Source organism: Punica granatum, chromosome 8, assembly GCF_007655135.1.
Source record: "Punica granatum isolate Tunisia-2019 chromosome 8, ASM765513v2, whole genome shotgun sequence".
Taxonomy (NCBI): Eukaryota; Viridiplantae; Streptophyta; class Magnoliopsida; order Myrtales; family Lythraceae; genus Punica; species Punica granatum.
The window spans coordinates 4,239,943-4,257,807 of NC_045134.1; the positions used below are offsets into that span (position 1 = coordinate 4,239,943).

Consider the following 17,865-nt stretch of genomic DNA (forward strand, 5'->3'; position numbering starts at 1 on the left):
AGCTTATGATGGAGAGATTACCTTTGCCTTTTTCCTGGCCGGATTGAAATTCTCCGCCACCTTGTGCCTAACTTTGAATTGTATTATGCTATTGATGAAATACAAGATAATATTCTCTTACTACCCCATAAATTTTCCAAATAACCTAGGCACAAGAAAACATAGATAATAATTAATGAATTCCATAATTCAATAATACATGTGTTGGTGCAATAACTGGATTGGACTTATCAGAAGCGCTGGGTCGCTTGCCCGTTTTACTTGTATTTGAGTCCATCCATATGTGGAAAATGAATTGGCTTATCATATACGCTGAGACTTTTCTTAAAAGAAAAAAAAGGGGGGCATTTCATGGTTAAAAAAGTAAGTTGATTATCAAAAGGGAGTATAGAATTGTGGCGTAAGTCCTCACCTGTTAATATATATTCTCGATAAGCTGGACATTTGGGATCCATATGGCTCATGAGATGCATCGAAATGAGAGGGAATGAAAATATTATTTATTTTCATATCTTTTGTATTAGAGAAGTGCTTTAGCTTATGATGGAGAGATTACCTTTGCCTTTTTCCTGGCCGGATTGAAATTCTCCGCCACCTTGTGCCTAACTTTGAATTGTATTATGCTATTGATGAAATACAAGATAATATTCTCTTACTACCCCATAAATTTTCCAAATAACCTAGGTACAAGAAAACATAGATAATAATTAATGAATTCCATAATTCAATAATATATGTGTTGATGCAATAACTGGATTGGACTTATCAGAAGCGCTGGGTCGCTTGCCCGTTTTATTTGTATTTGAGTCCATCCATATGTGGAAAATGAATTGGCTTATCATATACGCTGAGACTTTTCTTAAAAGAAAAAAAAGGGGGCATTTCATGGTTTAAAAAGTAAGTTGATTATCAAAAGGGAGTATAGAATTGTGGCGTAAGTCCTCACCTGTTAATATATATTCTCGATAAGCTGGACATTTGGGATCCACATAGATCATGAGATGCATCGAAATGAGAGGGAATGATAATATTATTTATTTTCATATCTTTTGTATGAGAGAAGTGCTTTAGCTTATGATGGAGAGATTACCTTTGCCTTTTTCCTGGCCGGATTGAAATTCTCCGCCACCTTGTGCCTAACTTTGAATTGTATTATGCTATTGATGAAATACAAGATAATATTCTCTTACTACCCCATAAATTTTCCAAATAACCTAGGCACAAGAAAACATAGATAATAATTAATGAATTCCATAATTCAATAATACATGTGTTGATGCAATAACTGAATTGGACTTATCAGAAGCGTTGGGTCGCTTGCCCGTTTTACTTGTATTTGAGTCCATCCATATGTGGAAAATGAATTGGCTTATCATTTACGCTGAGACTTTTCTTAAAAGAAAAAAAAAGGGGCATTTCATGGTTAAAAATGTAAGTTGATTATCAAAAGGGAGTATAGAATTGTGGCGTAAGTCCTTACCTGTTAATATAGAAGTTGCAGGTTCGATATCTAATGGATTATCGGTGTCTCTTTGTTAATTATTTAGATTTCTCATTTATTGTATTAGGTATTGAGTCTCCTTTATAATCGAAAAAAGTAAGTTGATTTTCGATCAGGACTCACTGTTAACTAATTAATAATATGATAGCATCTCATCATCCATTTATTTAGAAAATAATATGTAAAGTATTGTAAATTGACGTACAGATCTAATATTGGGCAGAACAATAAAAATATGCATGAGAATCCCTTGGAAATTAATTTATATAGATATTCTTATATTATTTTTGGTGAATATACCTATAAGGGATGTACATGAGCCTAATGAAATAAAAATCACAAATAACTTATAAAAGAGTACAGGTAGTTCTACAACGAACTATCGAATCTGAAAACTCTAGATCACTAAGCGAAAGCGTGCGTCACTGCGCTACACCTTCTTTGGTTGTATATTATATGTGCGCACCCGAATTTCGTCTCGTCGGGGCACGCAATGCGCGCGCCTAAATGTAACGCGGCTTGGGAGTGTCCACCTTCCCGGGGACGCGCGACGGACGCACGTGAGAAGGAGTCGCCACTTGCCATTTTACGACCCGAAAGTCGAGGGCCGGCAAGTTTCCCGGGTCTAGGGGTACGGGGTACACCTAATATGCTAAGGCAATGGTCTTGTACGGAACCGGAAATTCCAAATTCGGGGGTTCTATTACGTGTGGACCTATATCCCACACGCCCTTTCGGTACTCTAGCTTGCTAGGCTTGCCCTTTTATTTATTTACCGCATGATTAAGTTCCGCTCATCTTACGCGTTTTGACACCGTAAATTCGAAGGAACACTCCGACCGTCCACTCTCCGACCGGGATTATTACATGAATAAATATGCATCGTAAAACCCTTACATTGTTCTCTCAAATATAAATTACAATGACTGAATCCCGGTTGGTTCGTGTTCGGCCGTTATTTCACTCATGCTCACCGTATGGTTTGGAAAAGACCGAAATCGAAAATAATGCAACGCGGGCTCATGGAGCCGGTGGTCGGGTCCGACCGGACCGACGGATAACAGAAGAATCGTTTGATTCTTGAGACAGCCGTGGGACAGGTCGAGCTCCCGGGTCATGTCCTGACCACGACTCATTCATCCTATCCGAGTTGTCTTTCCACTTAGACATCACTAAGATTGGGACGTTGAGTCGAGACAAGACCCGATGCCGCACTCGGGTTGCGCGCTCTCAATGTGCATGGGCGTTGGACCCCGTGATATCGTCTCCTATGAGTTCAGGCTTGAACCGCGATGAATACAACAAATAACAGAAAAGTATATGTTGCAAAGCGCACATATTATCATGTTGCATACACATAATTACATAAACAAAATTATTTAAACGAGGCATGTGCGTTATCGGTGGGGAATCCAAGTAGGAAAAGCGATTGGATATCTTTGGAAAATGTCAAGAGGACTGAATTGAACGATTTTAAAAGATGGGGGACCGATTTAAAAATTCTGAAAGTTTGGGGACTGATTTAAACATTCTGAAAGTTTGGGGACTGATTTGAACATTCTAAAAGATGGGGGACTGATTTGTAAATCATAAAATATGGGGACTGATTTGTAACTTTCGAAAGATTGGGGACTGCTTTATAAATTACGAAAGATGGGGGACTGATTTGCAAATCATAAACGATGGGGACTGATTTGTACATTTCGAAAGCTGGGGACTGATTTGTAAATTTCGAAAGATGGGGGACTTATTTATAATTTCCGAACGATGGGGGACTGATTTGCAAATCATAAAAGATGGGGACTGATTTGTAAAAAAACTACTGAAAATGCCCTAGGACTTATTTGAAATGAAATTGAAAATCAGGACTAATCTGAAAGATAAAAAAAAGGCCCGAGGACTAAACTGAAATAACTCGAAAAGTTTCTTGGAATGCTAGAACAATTCTGGAAAATTCAAGGACTGATTGAAAAATGATAAAGTGACCGGGGCTTGATTGAAAATGATTTTGAAATTCGGGGCAAATCTTAAGAAAATAAAATACATCTTCTGGACTGAAATGTGACAAAATAGAAAGTTTGTAAAATCGAGTTCGGAGACAAAACGATCACCCACGCGACTCAAGAACATACACTGCACAATCATATCCATCAAGCAAACAATAATATTCAGGAAATGACCCCTAATCATGCCACTAAGTTGAGAATTTACCTAGTTCGGAAAGTTGAGGAGTGATTCTGTAAATAAAAAAAATATAAAAAAAGTCAAAGATATGCTGGGTGAGTTTGACCGGGCCGGTCTGAACAGTATCGGGCCGGTCTGAGCTGGATTGGGCCGAACTCCGATGGAATGGACTGGGCCGAATGGAAGATTGGGCTTCGGAAGGATGGATGGGCCGAAGTTGGCGGACTGGGCCGGACCTGCAACAGAGAAATAATGGGCTAGTCCCGAGATGCGGGATAGGGCCTTCAAGAGTCGGGCTGGACCGTTGCAGAGTCGGGTTTGGGCTGTTTTGGCTTGCACAGACCCGAATGGTAGCAACAGACCCGACTGGAAGGGTGGACAGGCCCGACTGGCACAAGTCGGGTCGGACGTCGCCACGGAGGCTCCCGATGGAATTTTGAGGCAAGGTCGGCGGCATTGGACTCCTAACTGACTGAGGAGCACAGTGATAGGTGGCTCGTAGCGAGATTCAACCCGAGCTGACCTGTGCGTCCCTTCAAAGTTCGGATCAGAAAAGACGACCAGAGGAACAGGCCCGACTGGCACAAGTCGGGTCGGACGTCGTCACGGAGGCTCCCGATGGAATTTTGAGGCAAGGTCGGCGGCAGTGGACTCCTAACTGACTGAGGAGCACAGTCATAGGTGTCTCGTAGCGAGAGTCAACCCGAGCTGACCTGTACGTCCCTTCAAAGTTCGGATCAGAAAAGACGACCAGAGGAACAGGCCCGACTGGCACAAGTCGGGTCGGACGTCGCCACGGAGGCTCCCGATGGAATTTTGAGGCAAGGTCGGCGGCATTGGAATCCTAACTGACTGAGGATCGTGCCTGCAGTGGTTTCATGAAGATTAGACATGTCGATTTTCCTGAGAGATGCAAAGAAAACCGGTAAAAACTGGAAAAATCTGTAAAAGGAGAAAAGAGAGAAATGGCGGTGGTGCACGGTTGAGCGGCTCTCGGCACGTGACCACCTCGTCACGGGGGAGAGTGAGGGTCATGAGGAACCCTTAGGAAATGATGGCACGACTTGCCATAGTCGTGAGGTGGTGGAAATGTCGAGGAAGCCCGGGAAAACCGTGAATATGTCCTCTGGACAGGGCGATTTTGGCAAGCTGGAAGCTTCAAATCACAAAACTAACATCGGAAATGGACTCAGGAGGTCGAATGCATGTGGGATATGAAGTTTGGTCAAGTTTGGATCGGGTTGGGTGGCGGTCGCCGGAAAACGGTGGAGTTTTCCGTTCTGGACAGTGTTGATTCGGCAATTTAGAAGCCTCAAATCGCAAAACTAACACCGGAAATGGACTCAGGAGGTCGAATACATGTGGGATATGAAGTTTGGTCAAGTTTGGATCGGATTGGGTGGCGGTCGCCGGAAAACGGTGGAGTTTTCCGTTCTGGACAGTGTTGATTCGGCAATTTAGAAGCCTCAAATCGCAAAACTAACACCGGAAATGGACTCAGGAGGTCGAATACATGTGGGATATGAAGTTTGGTTAAGTTTGGATCGGATTGGGTGGCGGTCGCCGGAAAACGGTGGAGTTTTCCGGCGGTTGCGTTTTCTTTTTTTCTTCTCTTTCCCCCAAGATCCCGAAAATGAGCTGCCCCAAAACAAGGAGGATTCCCCTCCCTTTAATTGCAAATTTTGCCGGGATTTTCGCAGAAATCGGGGAGGGAAACGCGGAAATCCGAAATTAGGTGCTGACATTATATATTATATATTTATAGCTTGGAAGAAAGGTCGATGATTCTGATTTTCCACATAGTCCAACAGCTGATAATATTTAATGAGTTTCGTTTCTCCATAGAGATGATCTAATAATTCCATACAGTAAAAGTCTGCGTCTCTTATTATTTCGCGTGTTTCACTGTGAAGTGGGATTTGGAATTGCTTGCGTTAAGGACGAGACCTCTGAGGTATATGTGTTATCTACGCTCAATTTAGAAAATAAATCTGTTTTACAAGTATTCACCCAAATAAAAAAGTGTTTTTCAAGTGATGGTATCTTGTCGCAACTTTGATTCATCGGAAGCACATGTAATGAAAATTATTTTATTAAGAAATTTTTATCCAAAATGACCTATAATTTACCCGTTTTGTCAATCTATCATATATGTTTTTTTGATCAAATCTATCACATGGTTTACTTTTTACATTAAATCTATCCTGACATTATCTTTTCCATCGACATCTAACGGCCGTGCTGACATGATACGTTGAGAGATAGTGGGCCACACTTGTCAAGTGGGCGCCACATTAGCATGGCCTTTAGAAATCGACGGAAAAGATAACGCTGGAATAGATTTGATGCAAAAAGTAAATCATATGATAGATTTGATAAAAAAAATATAAGATAAATTTGACAAAATAATAAAGTATGGGTCATTTTAGATAAATTTTCCTTTTATTAATGAACAAGTTGGAAGCAAATTTGCTGTCTAGCATGTCTGTAGGCCTGACTGACAAGAATGCAATTAATTTGTTATGAGATAACTTTATGTTTCATCTTAATCCCCAAGATACAAATATTGTGTAACCACTATGTAATTAGTTCATGTGATTCAATACTTTTTCTCCTTAAATAGAATCTCTAGTTTATCAAAGAAGGAATAGCGTGGAGGCGCACTCCTTCGATTGGTAACTAAGAGATTTCAGTTTCGATACTCATTATAAATATGACTACTCGTTCCCCCATTTATTATTAAGATTCATATCTCATTGTACATGGCACGTGACCCTCTCCAATAACTGAAGACGAACTCTTTTGTTTGTGTCTTGTAAATAAAGAAAATTTACAATTAAAATAGATTTATCTCTTATTGAGATGATTCCCCAAAAGTTGGATTTATCAGGATTCTTTATATTTCAAAATATCATGAGGTGTAAAAATTGGAAAAAAAATAATTGTCAAGTAATAAACCAATGATATTAGCGAACAATTATTGCGCATTGTTTATTATTGAATTGATTTTAAAAGAATGATAAATAAAGCGAGAAAGAAGATTTGATATAATAACACTCACTTTTTTATTAAATCAAAATATTTCGAGTTTATACTCATAAAAGGACCTTTTTTATACGCCTTTATTTCTCTTTGCATATCCCTTTTCTAGACATCCTCTCTAATCATTAAAAATTAAATAAATATGTTAAAAGAGTTTTTCTTTTCTTTATTTCGAACGAAATTCATGAGCCCACATAGCATTGCAAAGGGGATAAAGGGGCACCCATTCATGAGAATCAAATGCATGTAGTATCTCTTAATCCCGAATCGAGAACAATGCCACTAAATGCAACTACCTTCTCAATTACATTAAAAAAAAAGTTGGTGCATATATATTTGATGTATTCCCGCGTTAATTTTTAGTAAAAAATGGATTTTGCCTGTGATATTTAGGGAGGGAGAAAAAGGGAGATAAGAGAAAAGCAAGGGTAAGACTCTTCTAACTATGGTCACCTACTGAGGGAAAATATTTAATAAAAAACATGTGGCAGGTGCAGGATTCATGTAAATGAATTTCATATTGTCCAAGTAAAAGTCGTTGAAAATTCTACGGCAGCCACTATAGGAAAAGTCTCACTCTGAATAATCAAAAGAAATTGTATCACTAGTCTCAGTCAAACAAGATTCGCCATCAAGAGAGGGAAAGGGAAGAGCCTTTACTTTAAATAGTATATTAATATATAAACATGTACTTGTAATGCAAGGAGTTCCTAGATGTTGGTGCCCAAGATGGAATGAGAGAAATTTCAAGCCCCTTGTATTCACCAATAAAACAATTTTGATTGATTATCCTCATTCCCGAGACTTGTGACAGTGATAGCAAAAGGAAGATAGTTATATATTTTGAAGAATATTTTAGAAATTCAATTTTTTTAAATTCTAGCGTTCTGACTTTTCATTCTGTTGTTCTAAATCCTTCTTTTTAAAGCATTATTCGTTATTTTCTCACTAAATCTTGTCATAATAACAACAATGTTTATCGCAATATGTCTTGTGAAATTTGTGCATGATTATATAAATCTATTTTAGATTTCCGTCATGAATCTTTAGTTTTCCATGCCTAGGATTTTACATATATAATATATATGTATGTAAATGTATATCTATGTATATATTTTCGGATTGACAGATCCACACGTTTTTATTAGATTAAACAAATTTTATGATGTTCGGTATTTCTATCGGGCTCTATGTTTGGTCCAAAACGCTATCCGCTACGAATCGACTCTATTGCTAATTTTTTTCGATTACAATGGAGGCTTATGCTTCTAGTATATTGAATTGGAAATAATATACTTATACTGTATAGTTAAAATTCAAAAATAACTTTTTTTTCTTTTTTATTTAAATGCAATATAATTTAAAATAAAATAAAAATATTAAAGGAAAATATTGTATATTTGTATTATTTTCCCCTTATCTTTCATCTCATTCTTTCCTTATTTTGTGCTCCGGTACTCATCTTCTCAATGCTATAGTCTATCATATTACCTTTTTTCCTTTTACGCCTGTTGCGTGTAACGGGGGAATTCTCTTGTATATCCTTAATCTAATTTCTTATAAATTAAATTATTATGTGAGACGGAAGTTTTTCTATGACTTTTCTACGGTGTAGATCACTATATGTAATAGGGTTGTACATATATTTCTCTTCCATATCCCATCTATATATATAGTCCTCCAATTTCGTAAGGGTGACGAGGGAGAGACGAAGATGGCTTCCGAAGAATTCTCCATGAAACCTCATGCGCTCTGTTTGCCCTTCCCAGCTCAGAGCCACATTGGCGCCATGCTGAAACTCGCGAAGCTTCTCCACCGCAAAGGCCTCTACATCACTTTCGTCAACACAGAGTTCAACCACAGGCGCTTGCTCGAGGCTAGGGGCCCGAACTTTCTGAACGATCTCCCTGCCGGCTTCCGGTTTGTGACGATACCCGATGGGCTCCCACCATCAGAGGCCAACGCCACCCAAGATGCTGTCTCCCCGTGTCAGTCTGTCAGGGTCGTCATGGGTGCTCCATTCTGCGAACTGGTCGGAGATCTCAACCAAAGGGCAGACTCCATTTCGGGCTTTCCCCCTGTCTCTGTTATCGTGGCGGATGGTTTCATGACATTCACCACTTATCCCGCTAGTGAGATGTACGGGATCCCCTTTGTGCACTTGTACTCTATTGCAGCCAGTTGTTGGGCTTCCCTCCAATTTGGAGGAAGTTGGGCTCAAATTGTATTGGGCTTTTATTGGGTTTTAATAAGCCCAATAACCCATTTTTATTAGGGTTACTGGCAGAATATATATAAGTAGCAGATCAGCAGCAGATTAGGGGGGTTGGTGAGCCGCAGCAGCAGAGCAGCAGCTGCAGAAAATCAGCACAGAATAACAGAGGGAGCAGAGCAGAATTCGGACAAAACAGGGGCAGCGCGCAGCTGGAGATCAAACCTCGATCGGGACGTCAAACGAACTCCGATTGGGACGAAATTTTGACAGCAGCTTCACAACACGTGGGGCTAACTTCTGAACGGTCAGAATTTCTATTCGAGCTCTGTAGGTGCTGTTTTAGCTGATTTTGTGAACCACCCGGTGTGGGTGACGAATTTGGTGTTTGGGTGATCCAAGAGTGTTTCTCTTGAGGTTAGGTGATCCAAGGGTTTACCCTTGATGAAAGACATTGTATAACCCTCATTCATAGTGGATCGTTGATTCGGAGTTGGTCCCGTGGTTTTTCCCCACATCGGGGTTTTCCACGTAAAATTCTTGGTGTTGTTTTACTTTACTGCTTGTTGGTTGATTTGATTAGTTCCTATCTCGATTACACTAGTAGGGGAGGAAGATTAATCGCTGCGTTATTATTTGGTTGAGTACATCCCCTCCCCCCAACAAGTGGTATCAAAGCTTCGGGTTAGAGAAGTTTGAGTTTTTTCGGTGTTTTCGAGATGGAGGAGTCTACAGGATCTATGTTCAAGTTGAATGCAACCAACTACTCTATATGGAAGTCTCGGATGGAGGATCTTCTATTTTGCAGGGATTTGTACGATCCTATTGAAGGGGATTCCGCGAAACCCAAAGATAAGGATGACAAGGCTTGGGAACGCACAAATCGGAAGACTATTGGTTTGATTCGGCAGTGGATAGACAATAGTATTTATCATCATGTTGCTCAGGAGACAAATGCAAAAGCTTTGTGGGATAAATTGACAAATCTCTATGCGAGGAAGACACCACAAAATAAGGCATTCCTCGTGAAGAAGCTGGTTCATCTTCGTTTCCAGGATGGAGGTGATATGGCTGCTCACATGAGTAATTTCCAGGATATTATTAACCAGTTGACGAACCTGGAGATAATATTACCCGATGAGTTGCAGGCATGTCTACTTTTAGGGACTCTACCGGATAATTGGGACACACTTGTGGTTGCATTAAGCAATTCTGCGCCAAACGGGAAGCTATCGTTGGCCACGGTGACAGACAGTTTATTTAATGAGGAGACTAGAAGGAAAGGCACGGGAATTTCCATTCAGTCTGAAGCTTTGGTTACTGAACAACGGGGGAGAAGTCAAAGCAGAAATTTCTCTTCCAAGCATAGTAACTCACGTGGCAAATCGAGGGGTAGATCAAAGTCGAAGACGAGGAAAGTGGTCACTTGCTATCACTGTGGAAAGGAGGGACACTACAAAAGGGAGTGTAGAGCTCTGAAGAAAAATCAGAATGGCAACGGTGAGAGCAAGAAGGAAGAAGGTACTACAGCAGTGGCATCTGATGGAGAGACCTACATCATTTGTGATGAAGCCTATGTGAATTTCACATGTCAGGACTCTACCTGGGTTGCAGATACAGGTGCCTCGTTTCATGTCACTCCTCATCGGGATTTCTTCTCATCTTACACTACCGGAGACTATGGTTATGTGAGAATGGGGAATGGACAGTCATGCAAGATTGTCGGTATTGGTGATGTCTGTCTAGAGACCGAGCTTGGCTGCAAGTTGTTTTTGAAGAAGGTGAGGCATGTTCCAGAAATTCGCCTTAACCTAATCTCGACGGGTCAACTTGATGATGAAGGCTACAGTAATGAATTCAGCAATGGGAGATGGAAGCTCTCCAAGGGTTCGTTGATTGTGGCACGGGGTCAGAAGACCGACACTCTCTACAGGCTGCGTGCCAAACACAATTCCGGTCAGGTTAATGTTGCTGAGGATTATCCTATCGAGCTATGGCATAGGAGACTTGGGCATATCAGCGAGAAAGGTATTCAAATTCTTGCTAGAAAGCAGTCTTTGCCCGTTAAAGGTATGCACTTGAGCACTTGTGATCACTGTTTAGCTGGTAAGCAGAGGAGAGTTTCTTTTGTTAGAAGTCGTCCCTCTAGATGCCATCATATACTTGATCTTGTGCATACAGATGTTTGTTTTATGTCGGATAGATCTCTTGGTGGTGCTCTCTATTTTGTGACATTTATAGATGATCACACCAGGAAAGTTTGGGCTTACCCTATGAGAACTAAAGATCAGGTGACTGAGATTTTCAAGAACTTCCATGTAGCAGTGGAAAGAGAAACAGGCATGAAGCTGAAATGTGTCAGAGCTGATAATGGTGGTGAGTATAGAGGTCCTTTCGAGAACTATTGCAGGACTCACGGTATCAAACTTGAGAAGACGGTACCGAAGACACCACAACAGAACGGGCTTGCAGAGAGAATGAACCGCACAATTGTTGAGAGAGTTCGTTGTATGCTTTCTCAAGCGAAACTGTCTAAGCCTTTCTGGGGCGAGGCAATGAGGTCAGCGGTTGATCTTATTAATCTTACACCGTCAGTTGCACTTGATGGAGATGTACCCCAGCAGGTGTGGACCGGCAAGAAAGTATCATACAAGCATCTCAGAGTATTCGGGTGCAGGGCATCTGTTCACATTCCTCGAGATGAAAGATCAAAACTTGATGCCAAGGCAAAACAGTGCATCTTCTTGGGTTATGCACATGAAGAGTTCGGGTACAGGCTTTGGGACCCTGATAGCAAGAAGATCATCAGGAGCAGGGATGTTGTCTTCTTTGAGGACCAGACAATCGAGGATTTGCAAAAGTTAGAGAAGGCCAGTGTAGGCAATCCTCACGAGATCTCTATTCCTGTACCGGTTGATGTAGAGCATCCAGTGGAAGAGGTACCTGGTGAGTATGAAGAAACCACGACTGGGGGTGAGATTCCTCAGGTAGATGATGATGTGACTACGGATGATACAGGCTCGCGGTTACAGTTAGAGCTTGCAGATCTACCTAGACAATCTGATAGAATAAGACGACCATCTACAAGATATCCGCCTCATGAATATGTGCTACTGACTGACGGGGGAGAACCTGAGTGCTATGATGAAGCTGTGGCACATGAGCACAAGGAGCATTGGTTGAAGGCGATGAATGAGGAGATGAACTCCTTGTCTGAAAATCACACGTATGACCTAGTGAAGCTACCGCAAGGTAAGAGAGCATTGAAGAACAAATGGGTCTACAAGTTGAAGACAGAGAACTCGCGACCTCGATACAAAGCTCGACTGGTAGTGAAAGGTTTCAACCAGAAGAAAGGAGTTGACTTCGAGGAGATCTTCTCGCCTGTTGTCAAGATGTCATCGATCCGAGTTGTTCTCGCACTGGCAGCTAGTCTGAATTTGGAGATCGAGCAGCTCGATGTAAAAACAGCTTTCCTGCATGGTGACTTGGAGGAAGAAATATATATGGAGCAGCCTGAAGGATTCCGAGTTAAAGGTAAGGAGCATTTGGTGTGCAGGCTGAGGAAGAGCTTGTATGGGCTTAAGCAAGTACCTCGGCAGTGGTATAAAAAGTTTGACTCTTTCATGTTGAGCCATGGCTACACACGGACAACTTCAGATCATTGTGTGTTCGTGAAACAATTCTCGAATGGTGATTTTATCATTTTACTGTTATATGTGGATGATATGCTACTTGTTGGTCATGATATGAGCAAGATTGCAGAGTTGAAGAAAAAGCTCAGCAAGTCCTTTGCCATGAAGGATTTGGGACCGGCAAAGCAGATCCTTGGGATGCATATTTCTCGTGACAGATCAAGTGGAAAACTTTGGCTTTCTCAAGAGAAGTACATCGAGAAGATTTTGGATCGGTTCAACATGGGTAATGCTAAACCAGTTTCATCACCACTTGCTTCTCATTTCAAACTTAGCTCGAAGCAATGTCCTACAAGTGAGAAGGAGAAAGAAGAAATGAAGAAAGTTCCTTACTCATCAGCTGTAGGAAGTTTAATGTATGCCATGGTCTGTACAAGGCCAGATATTGCTCATTCTGTTGGTGTGGTAAGTCGTTTTCTCTCCAATCCGGGGAAAGAGCATTGGAATGCGGTTAAATGGATCCTGAGGTATCTCAGAGGAACATCCAAGGTGTGTTTACACTTTGGCACTGGTAAGCCGGAGTTAGTGGGCTATACGGATGCGGATATGGCAGGAGATATTGATTCCCGGAAATCCACTTCGGGATACTTGATGACTTTTGCAGGGGGAGCTATCTCATGGCAATCAAGGCTTCAAAAGTGCATCGCTTTGTCTACAACGGAAGCCGAATACATTGCGGTGACCGAAGGTTGCAAGGAGATGTTGTGGTTGCAAAAGTTTTTGCAGGAGTTGAGCTTGAAGCAAGAAAGGTATGTTCTACACTGTGATAGTCAAAGCGCCATTCATCTTTGCAAGAATCCCACTTTCCATTCGAGGTCGAAGCATATCGATATCAAGTTTCATTGGATTAGAGATGTGTTGGAGTCCAAGCTGGTGAAGCTAGACAAAGTGCACACTGATGAGAATGGAGCTGATATGATGACAAAACCTCTCGCTAGGGAGAAACTTCATGTTTGCCGAAGTATAGCCGGTATGCTTGAAGCCTCCAAATAGTCGGGAGGGGGAGTTTGTTGGGCTTCCCTCCAATTTGGAGGAAGTTGGGCTCAAATTGTATTGGGCTTTTATTGGGCTTTAATAAGCCCAATAACCCATTTTTATTAGGGTTACTGGCAGAATATATATAAGTAGCAGATCAGCAGCAGATTAGGGGGGTTGGTGAGCCGCAGCAGCAGAGCAGCAGCTGCAGAAAATCAGCACAGAATAACAGAGGGAGCAGAGCAGAATTCGGACAAAACAGGGGCAGCGCGCAGCTGGAGATCAAACCTCGATCGGGACGTCAAACGAACTCCGATTGGGACGAAATTTTGACAGCAGCTTCACAACACGTGGGGCTAACTTCTGAACGGTCAGAATTTCTATTCGAGCTCTGTAGGTGCTGTTTTAGCTGATTTTGTGAACCACCCGGTGTGGGTGACGAATTTGGTGTTTGGGTGATCCAAGAGTGTTTCTCTTGAGGTTAGGTGATCCAAGGGTTTACCCTTGATGAAAGACATTGTATAACCCTCATTCATAGTGGATCGTTGATTCGGAGTTGGTCCCGTGGTTTTTCCCCACATCGGGGTTTTCCACGTAAAATTCTTGGTGTTGTTTTACTTTACTGCTTGTTGGTTGATTTGATTAGTTCCTATCTCGATTACACTAGTAGGGGAGGAAGATTAATCGCTGCGTTATTATTTGGTTGAGTACATCCCCTCCCCCCAACACCAGTGCCCTGATGGGGATCATGCATTTTCCTCAGCTCGAGGAAAAGGGTTTAAAGCCATCAAACGGTAAGCCATGTTAAAATTCATTTTTGTTATTTCTTTTTTAGGGTGAATTATTTTTATTATTCCACATCTGATGAAATTATCATTGACCAACATATATAGGAGTCTCTCCAACCTAGCCAGCATATGGACGGGGGAAAGAGAAATAAATTGGTACAAAAAATCTAATTGATAAGAATCAAATGCTAAATACTTCTTCGATGCATCCTTCAATTGAGATTGAGTGCAGGCACTGCAGTACTAGACCCATTCTTTTTTTTTAATAATTACAAAGACGTCTATAGACATAAAATCGAACACATGGAACACATGGCCCCTTAATAATTAGAACGGACTTTGTTTACTCATTTTTTTTAATATGGCCTTATGTGAAATTGAATGGGATGGTATCTATCTACGGCCTTCCTCATTTTACTTACTATTTTTCTTTTGACAAGTTAATTACTTTATAAAAACCAATTATGATTTCACAAGAAAAAATAATAAAATTTTAACTTAAACAGCTTGGCCGTCCTTAAGATTTAGGTTTCAGCCCTTTTATGACATATAACATATCACAAATCTAGAATATACCTCATCTTTGTTTATGGAAACAAAATGTTATGAAAAATACAGCATACATATATATATATATATATGGAGGCTCTTGATTTTCTTTTTTATGAATAGATTTATTTAGTTAAGGGTGAATCAGTATTGATGCGTTGTAATACTGTCTTTTTTGAGATGACTGATAAATGTTACTTATATTTAAAAAGTTGTATATAAATTATATTCTTTTTCTTTCTTTCTCTCACCGGAAAAAAATCCCCATTCAGACATAAGAAAATAAATTAAAAATGGGATATTATTTTCAGATTTAGATTATTTAATCTAGCTTGTGATTATTTATTTATCATGCAAAAAAACTTTTTGAATTTTTGGTTGAAAGAGACTTTGCTAATGAAAAAGCTTTCAAAACCACTCAATATGCTTTTTCTCCAAATATTTTTATGAAACGTTTTTCTTTTTTTGATGTAGGAGTACTTTTTTTGGAACTGCTATGAAAAATTTTAAAAAATTATTCATTTCTATAGTTGGATGTGAAAGACATCTATTGTTCAAACAATTAAAATTTTTCTTTCTTTTCCAGATATTGTATAGAATAAAAAAATTGTTAAATATTAACGTTTAATGAATGTTGAAAACTGTTCCGCAGACAATTTAGAAACAACAATTGATTGGATTCCTTGCATGAAGAACATGAGGCTGTGAGATATGCCCAGATTCCCTGGAACCACGGATCGAGACCATGTCATTTTCGATTTCGTGAAGGATGCAATTGCAAGATTTGATAAGGCTGCTGCGACGATCATCCACACTTTTGAAGCACTTGAGCAAGATGTTTTGAATGCTCTCTCGTCTATGTCCTCCAGGCCTACTTATGCAATCGGTCCATTTCAGTTACTCATCGATCGAATTCCTGGAAATGAGAACCATCTTAAGCACATTGGGAGCAACCTATGGAAAGAAGATATGGAGTGTCTTCAGTGGCTCAATTCGCAGAAATCCGAATCAGTGGTCTACATTAATTTTGGAAGCGTAGCGCTTTTGACATCTCAACAGCTGGTTGAGTTTGCCATGGGGATTGCTAACAGCGGATATCCTTTCCTATGGATAATTAGGCCAGATCTAGTGAACGGGGACTCGGCAATACTACCTCCAGAATTCAATGAAGAAACAAGGGCAAGAGCCTTTATTACTGCATGGTGTCCACAAGAAGAAGTACTCAATCACCCTTCGGTCGGAGGGTTTTTGACTCACTGCGGGTGGAACTCAATGATAGAGAGCATGTCTGCCGGAGTCCCAATGATGTGTTGGCCCTACTTCGCCGACCAACAAACAAACTGTAAGTATGCTTGTAAAGACTGGGAGGTTGGACTAGAGATCGACAGCGATGTGAAGCGAGAAGAAGTGGAGAGGCTCATGATGGAATTGATGGAAGGAGAGAAGAGAAAGAGAATGAAGGAAAGGGCCGAGGACTGGAAGCAACTAGCATTCGAGGCAACGAGTGAACACGGTTCGTCGTCTACAAATTTGGACAAACTAGTAGGTGAGATTATAGCTAAATAGATCATAATCATCTTATGTTATCAATTGAAAATCAATATCTCTGCCCTTCAAAATATTCACAATATTTATAATATCTTATGACTTCGTTTTCTTTTTCTTCATGTCATATATTACTCCTACGCGTGTCTTGGGACCACAACGATGTAAGTTCCAGTGTAAGCATGGATTGAGTCCATACAGACTCTTTCCTTTTTCTTTAATGTTTTCTTCTTTTGTTTATTTCAATTCCATGTACTCCCTTCAGCCCATCATGGGCTAAGTGTTTGAATAAATCTTCCATGTCGATCTCATATTTATCTTGACAGTCTATGCATATCAGATCCTTGTTCTTCCTGTATTCCATGGTTATTCCCTGCGTTTAGATCTCTGGGTCAGAATGGTATCAAAGCCAAGACTAGGTGGGGATAGGATGTATATTCCGTTTAAGTTACTTAGATCCATGTAGATCTCGTAGGTCATACCATCTAGGACCGCCTTCATGGCTGGTAGAAACTCATGTAGCGTTCTCCCAATAGTGTATTATTGCATATCCTATACAATGAACTGAAGCTGGTAAACATGATAGGAAGATGGCATAGATCACAAACTCTTTAGGCTTCTGGACTAAACCACAATGAACTGATGCTCACAAAAGAAGTAGTGCAATAGGCTCTAATGTCCATCCAGTCGCTCTAATGGACCCTACACATTCACCGTTTGTAGTAACCCGGGTGGAAGTCCTAAGGTGTCCTCGTTTGTAAGTCCCGACGGGTAGGGCAGTTTCAGAGGAAAAATTGGAAATAATCCCGGTAGTGTTACGAGCACCGTCTAAGTAGATGGAGGTTATCGACTGGAGTAGAGTTATCCTTTGCATTACCGTTCGTAGAGGTACAGCAGTTGGGGTATGAGTCTATATAGATCTCTCAAAGAGTAAGTGAGTTTTATGAATTTGTCATCCTACTATTATTGTTAAAACCAGGAACAGCAGTTGGTTAGGGATGTGCTAGAATCTGCAGGGAAACACTGTGTGAGGAATCTGCCGTCCATCCAGGTAAGTCTTAGGTCTTGATCTTGAGAGAAGCTGGGTAGGAGTATCTGATACGGTATAGCATCTTTAAACTACTTTCTAGGCTAATGGTTCTATTAGATCTATAGAGCTTTCGTCTAGGATAGGTATGGAATACCTTAAGGATATGGAACTGATATGCAAAAGTATAGAAAGTCTTGATAAATGTCTGATAAGACTGGAAGGTTTATTGCTTTTAAAATATGGGTCTCTTTAAAAATCTTCCTCCACATGCATGCGTAGGTTCTCATCACATATCCGATAATCATTCTATCTACAGAAGAAATTCTTTCCAGGATATAATAAAC

The 17,865-nt window shown here is 40.5% G+C and overlaps 2 protein-coding genes across 2 annotated transcripts; both read left to right on the forward strand.

Moving 5' to 3' along the window:
• Positions 1–8,426: 8,426 nt before the first annotated feature.
• LOC116187382 (7-deoxyloganetin glucosyltransferase-like) lies at positions 8,427–9,259 on the forward strand. Its single transcript, XM_031516047.1, has one exon. The coding sequence runs from the start codon at positions 8,442–8,444 to the stop codon at positions 9,000–9,002; it is 561 nt and encodes a 186-aa protein (XP_031371907.1). The 5' UTR covers positions 8,427–8,441; the 3' UTR covers positions 9,003–9,259.
• Positions 9,260–14,217: 4,958 nt separating this feature from the next.
• On the forward strand, positions 14,218–17,209 carry LOC116187381 (UDP-glycosyltransferase 85A2-like). Its single transcript, XM_031516045.1, has 2 exons — positions 14,218–14,403; positions 15,599–17,209. Exon 2 carries the CDS (start codon positions 15,658–15,660, stop codon positions 16,510–16,512), a length of 855 nt encoding a protein of 284 aa, XP_031371905.1. The 5' UTR covers positions 14,218–14,403; positions 15,599–15,657; the 3' UTR covers positions 16,513–17,209.
• Positions 17,210–17,865: the final 656 nt, after the last annotated feature.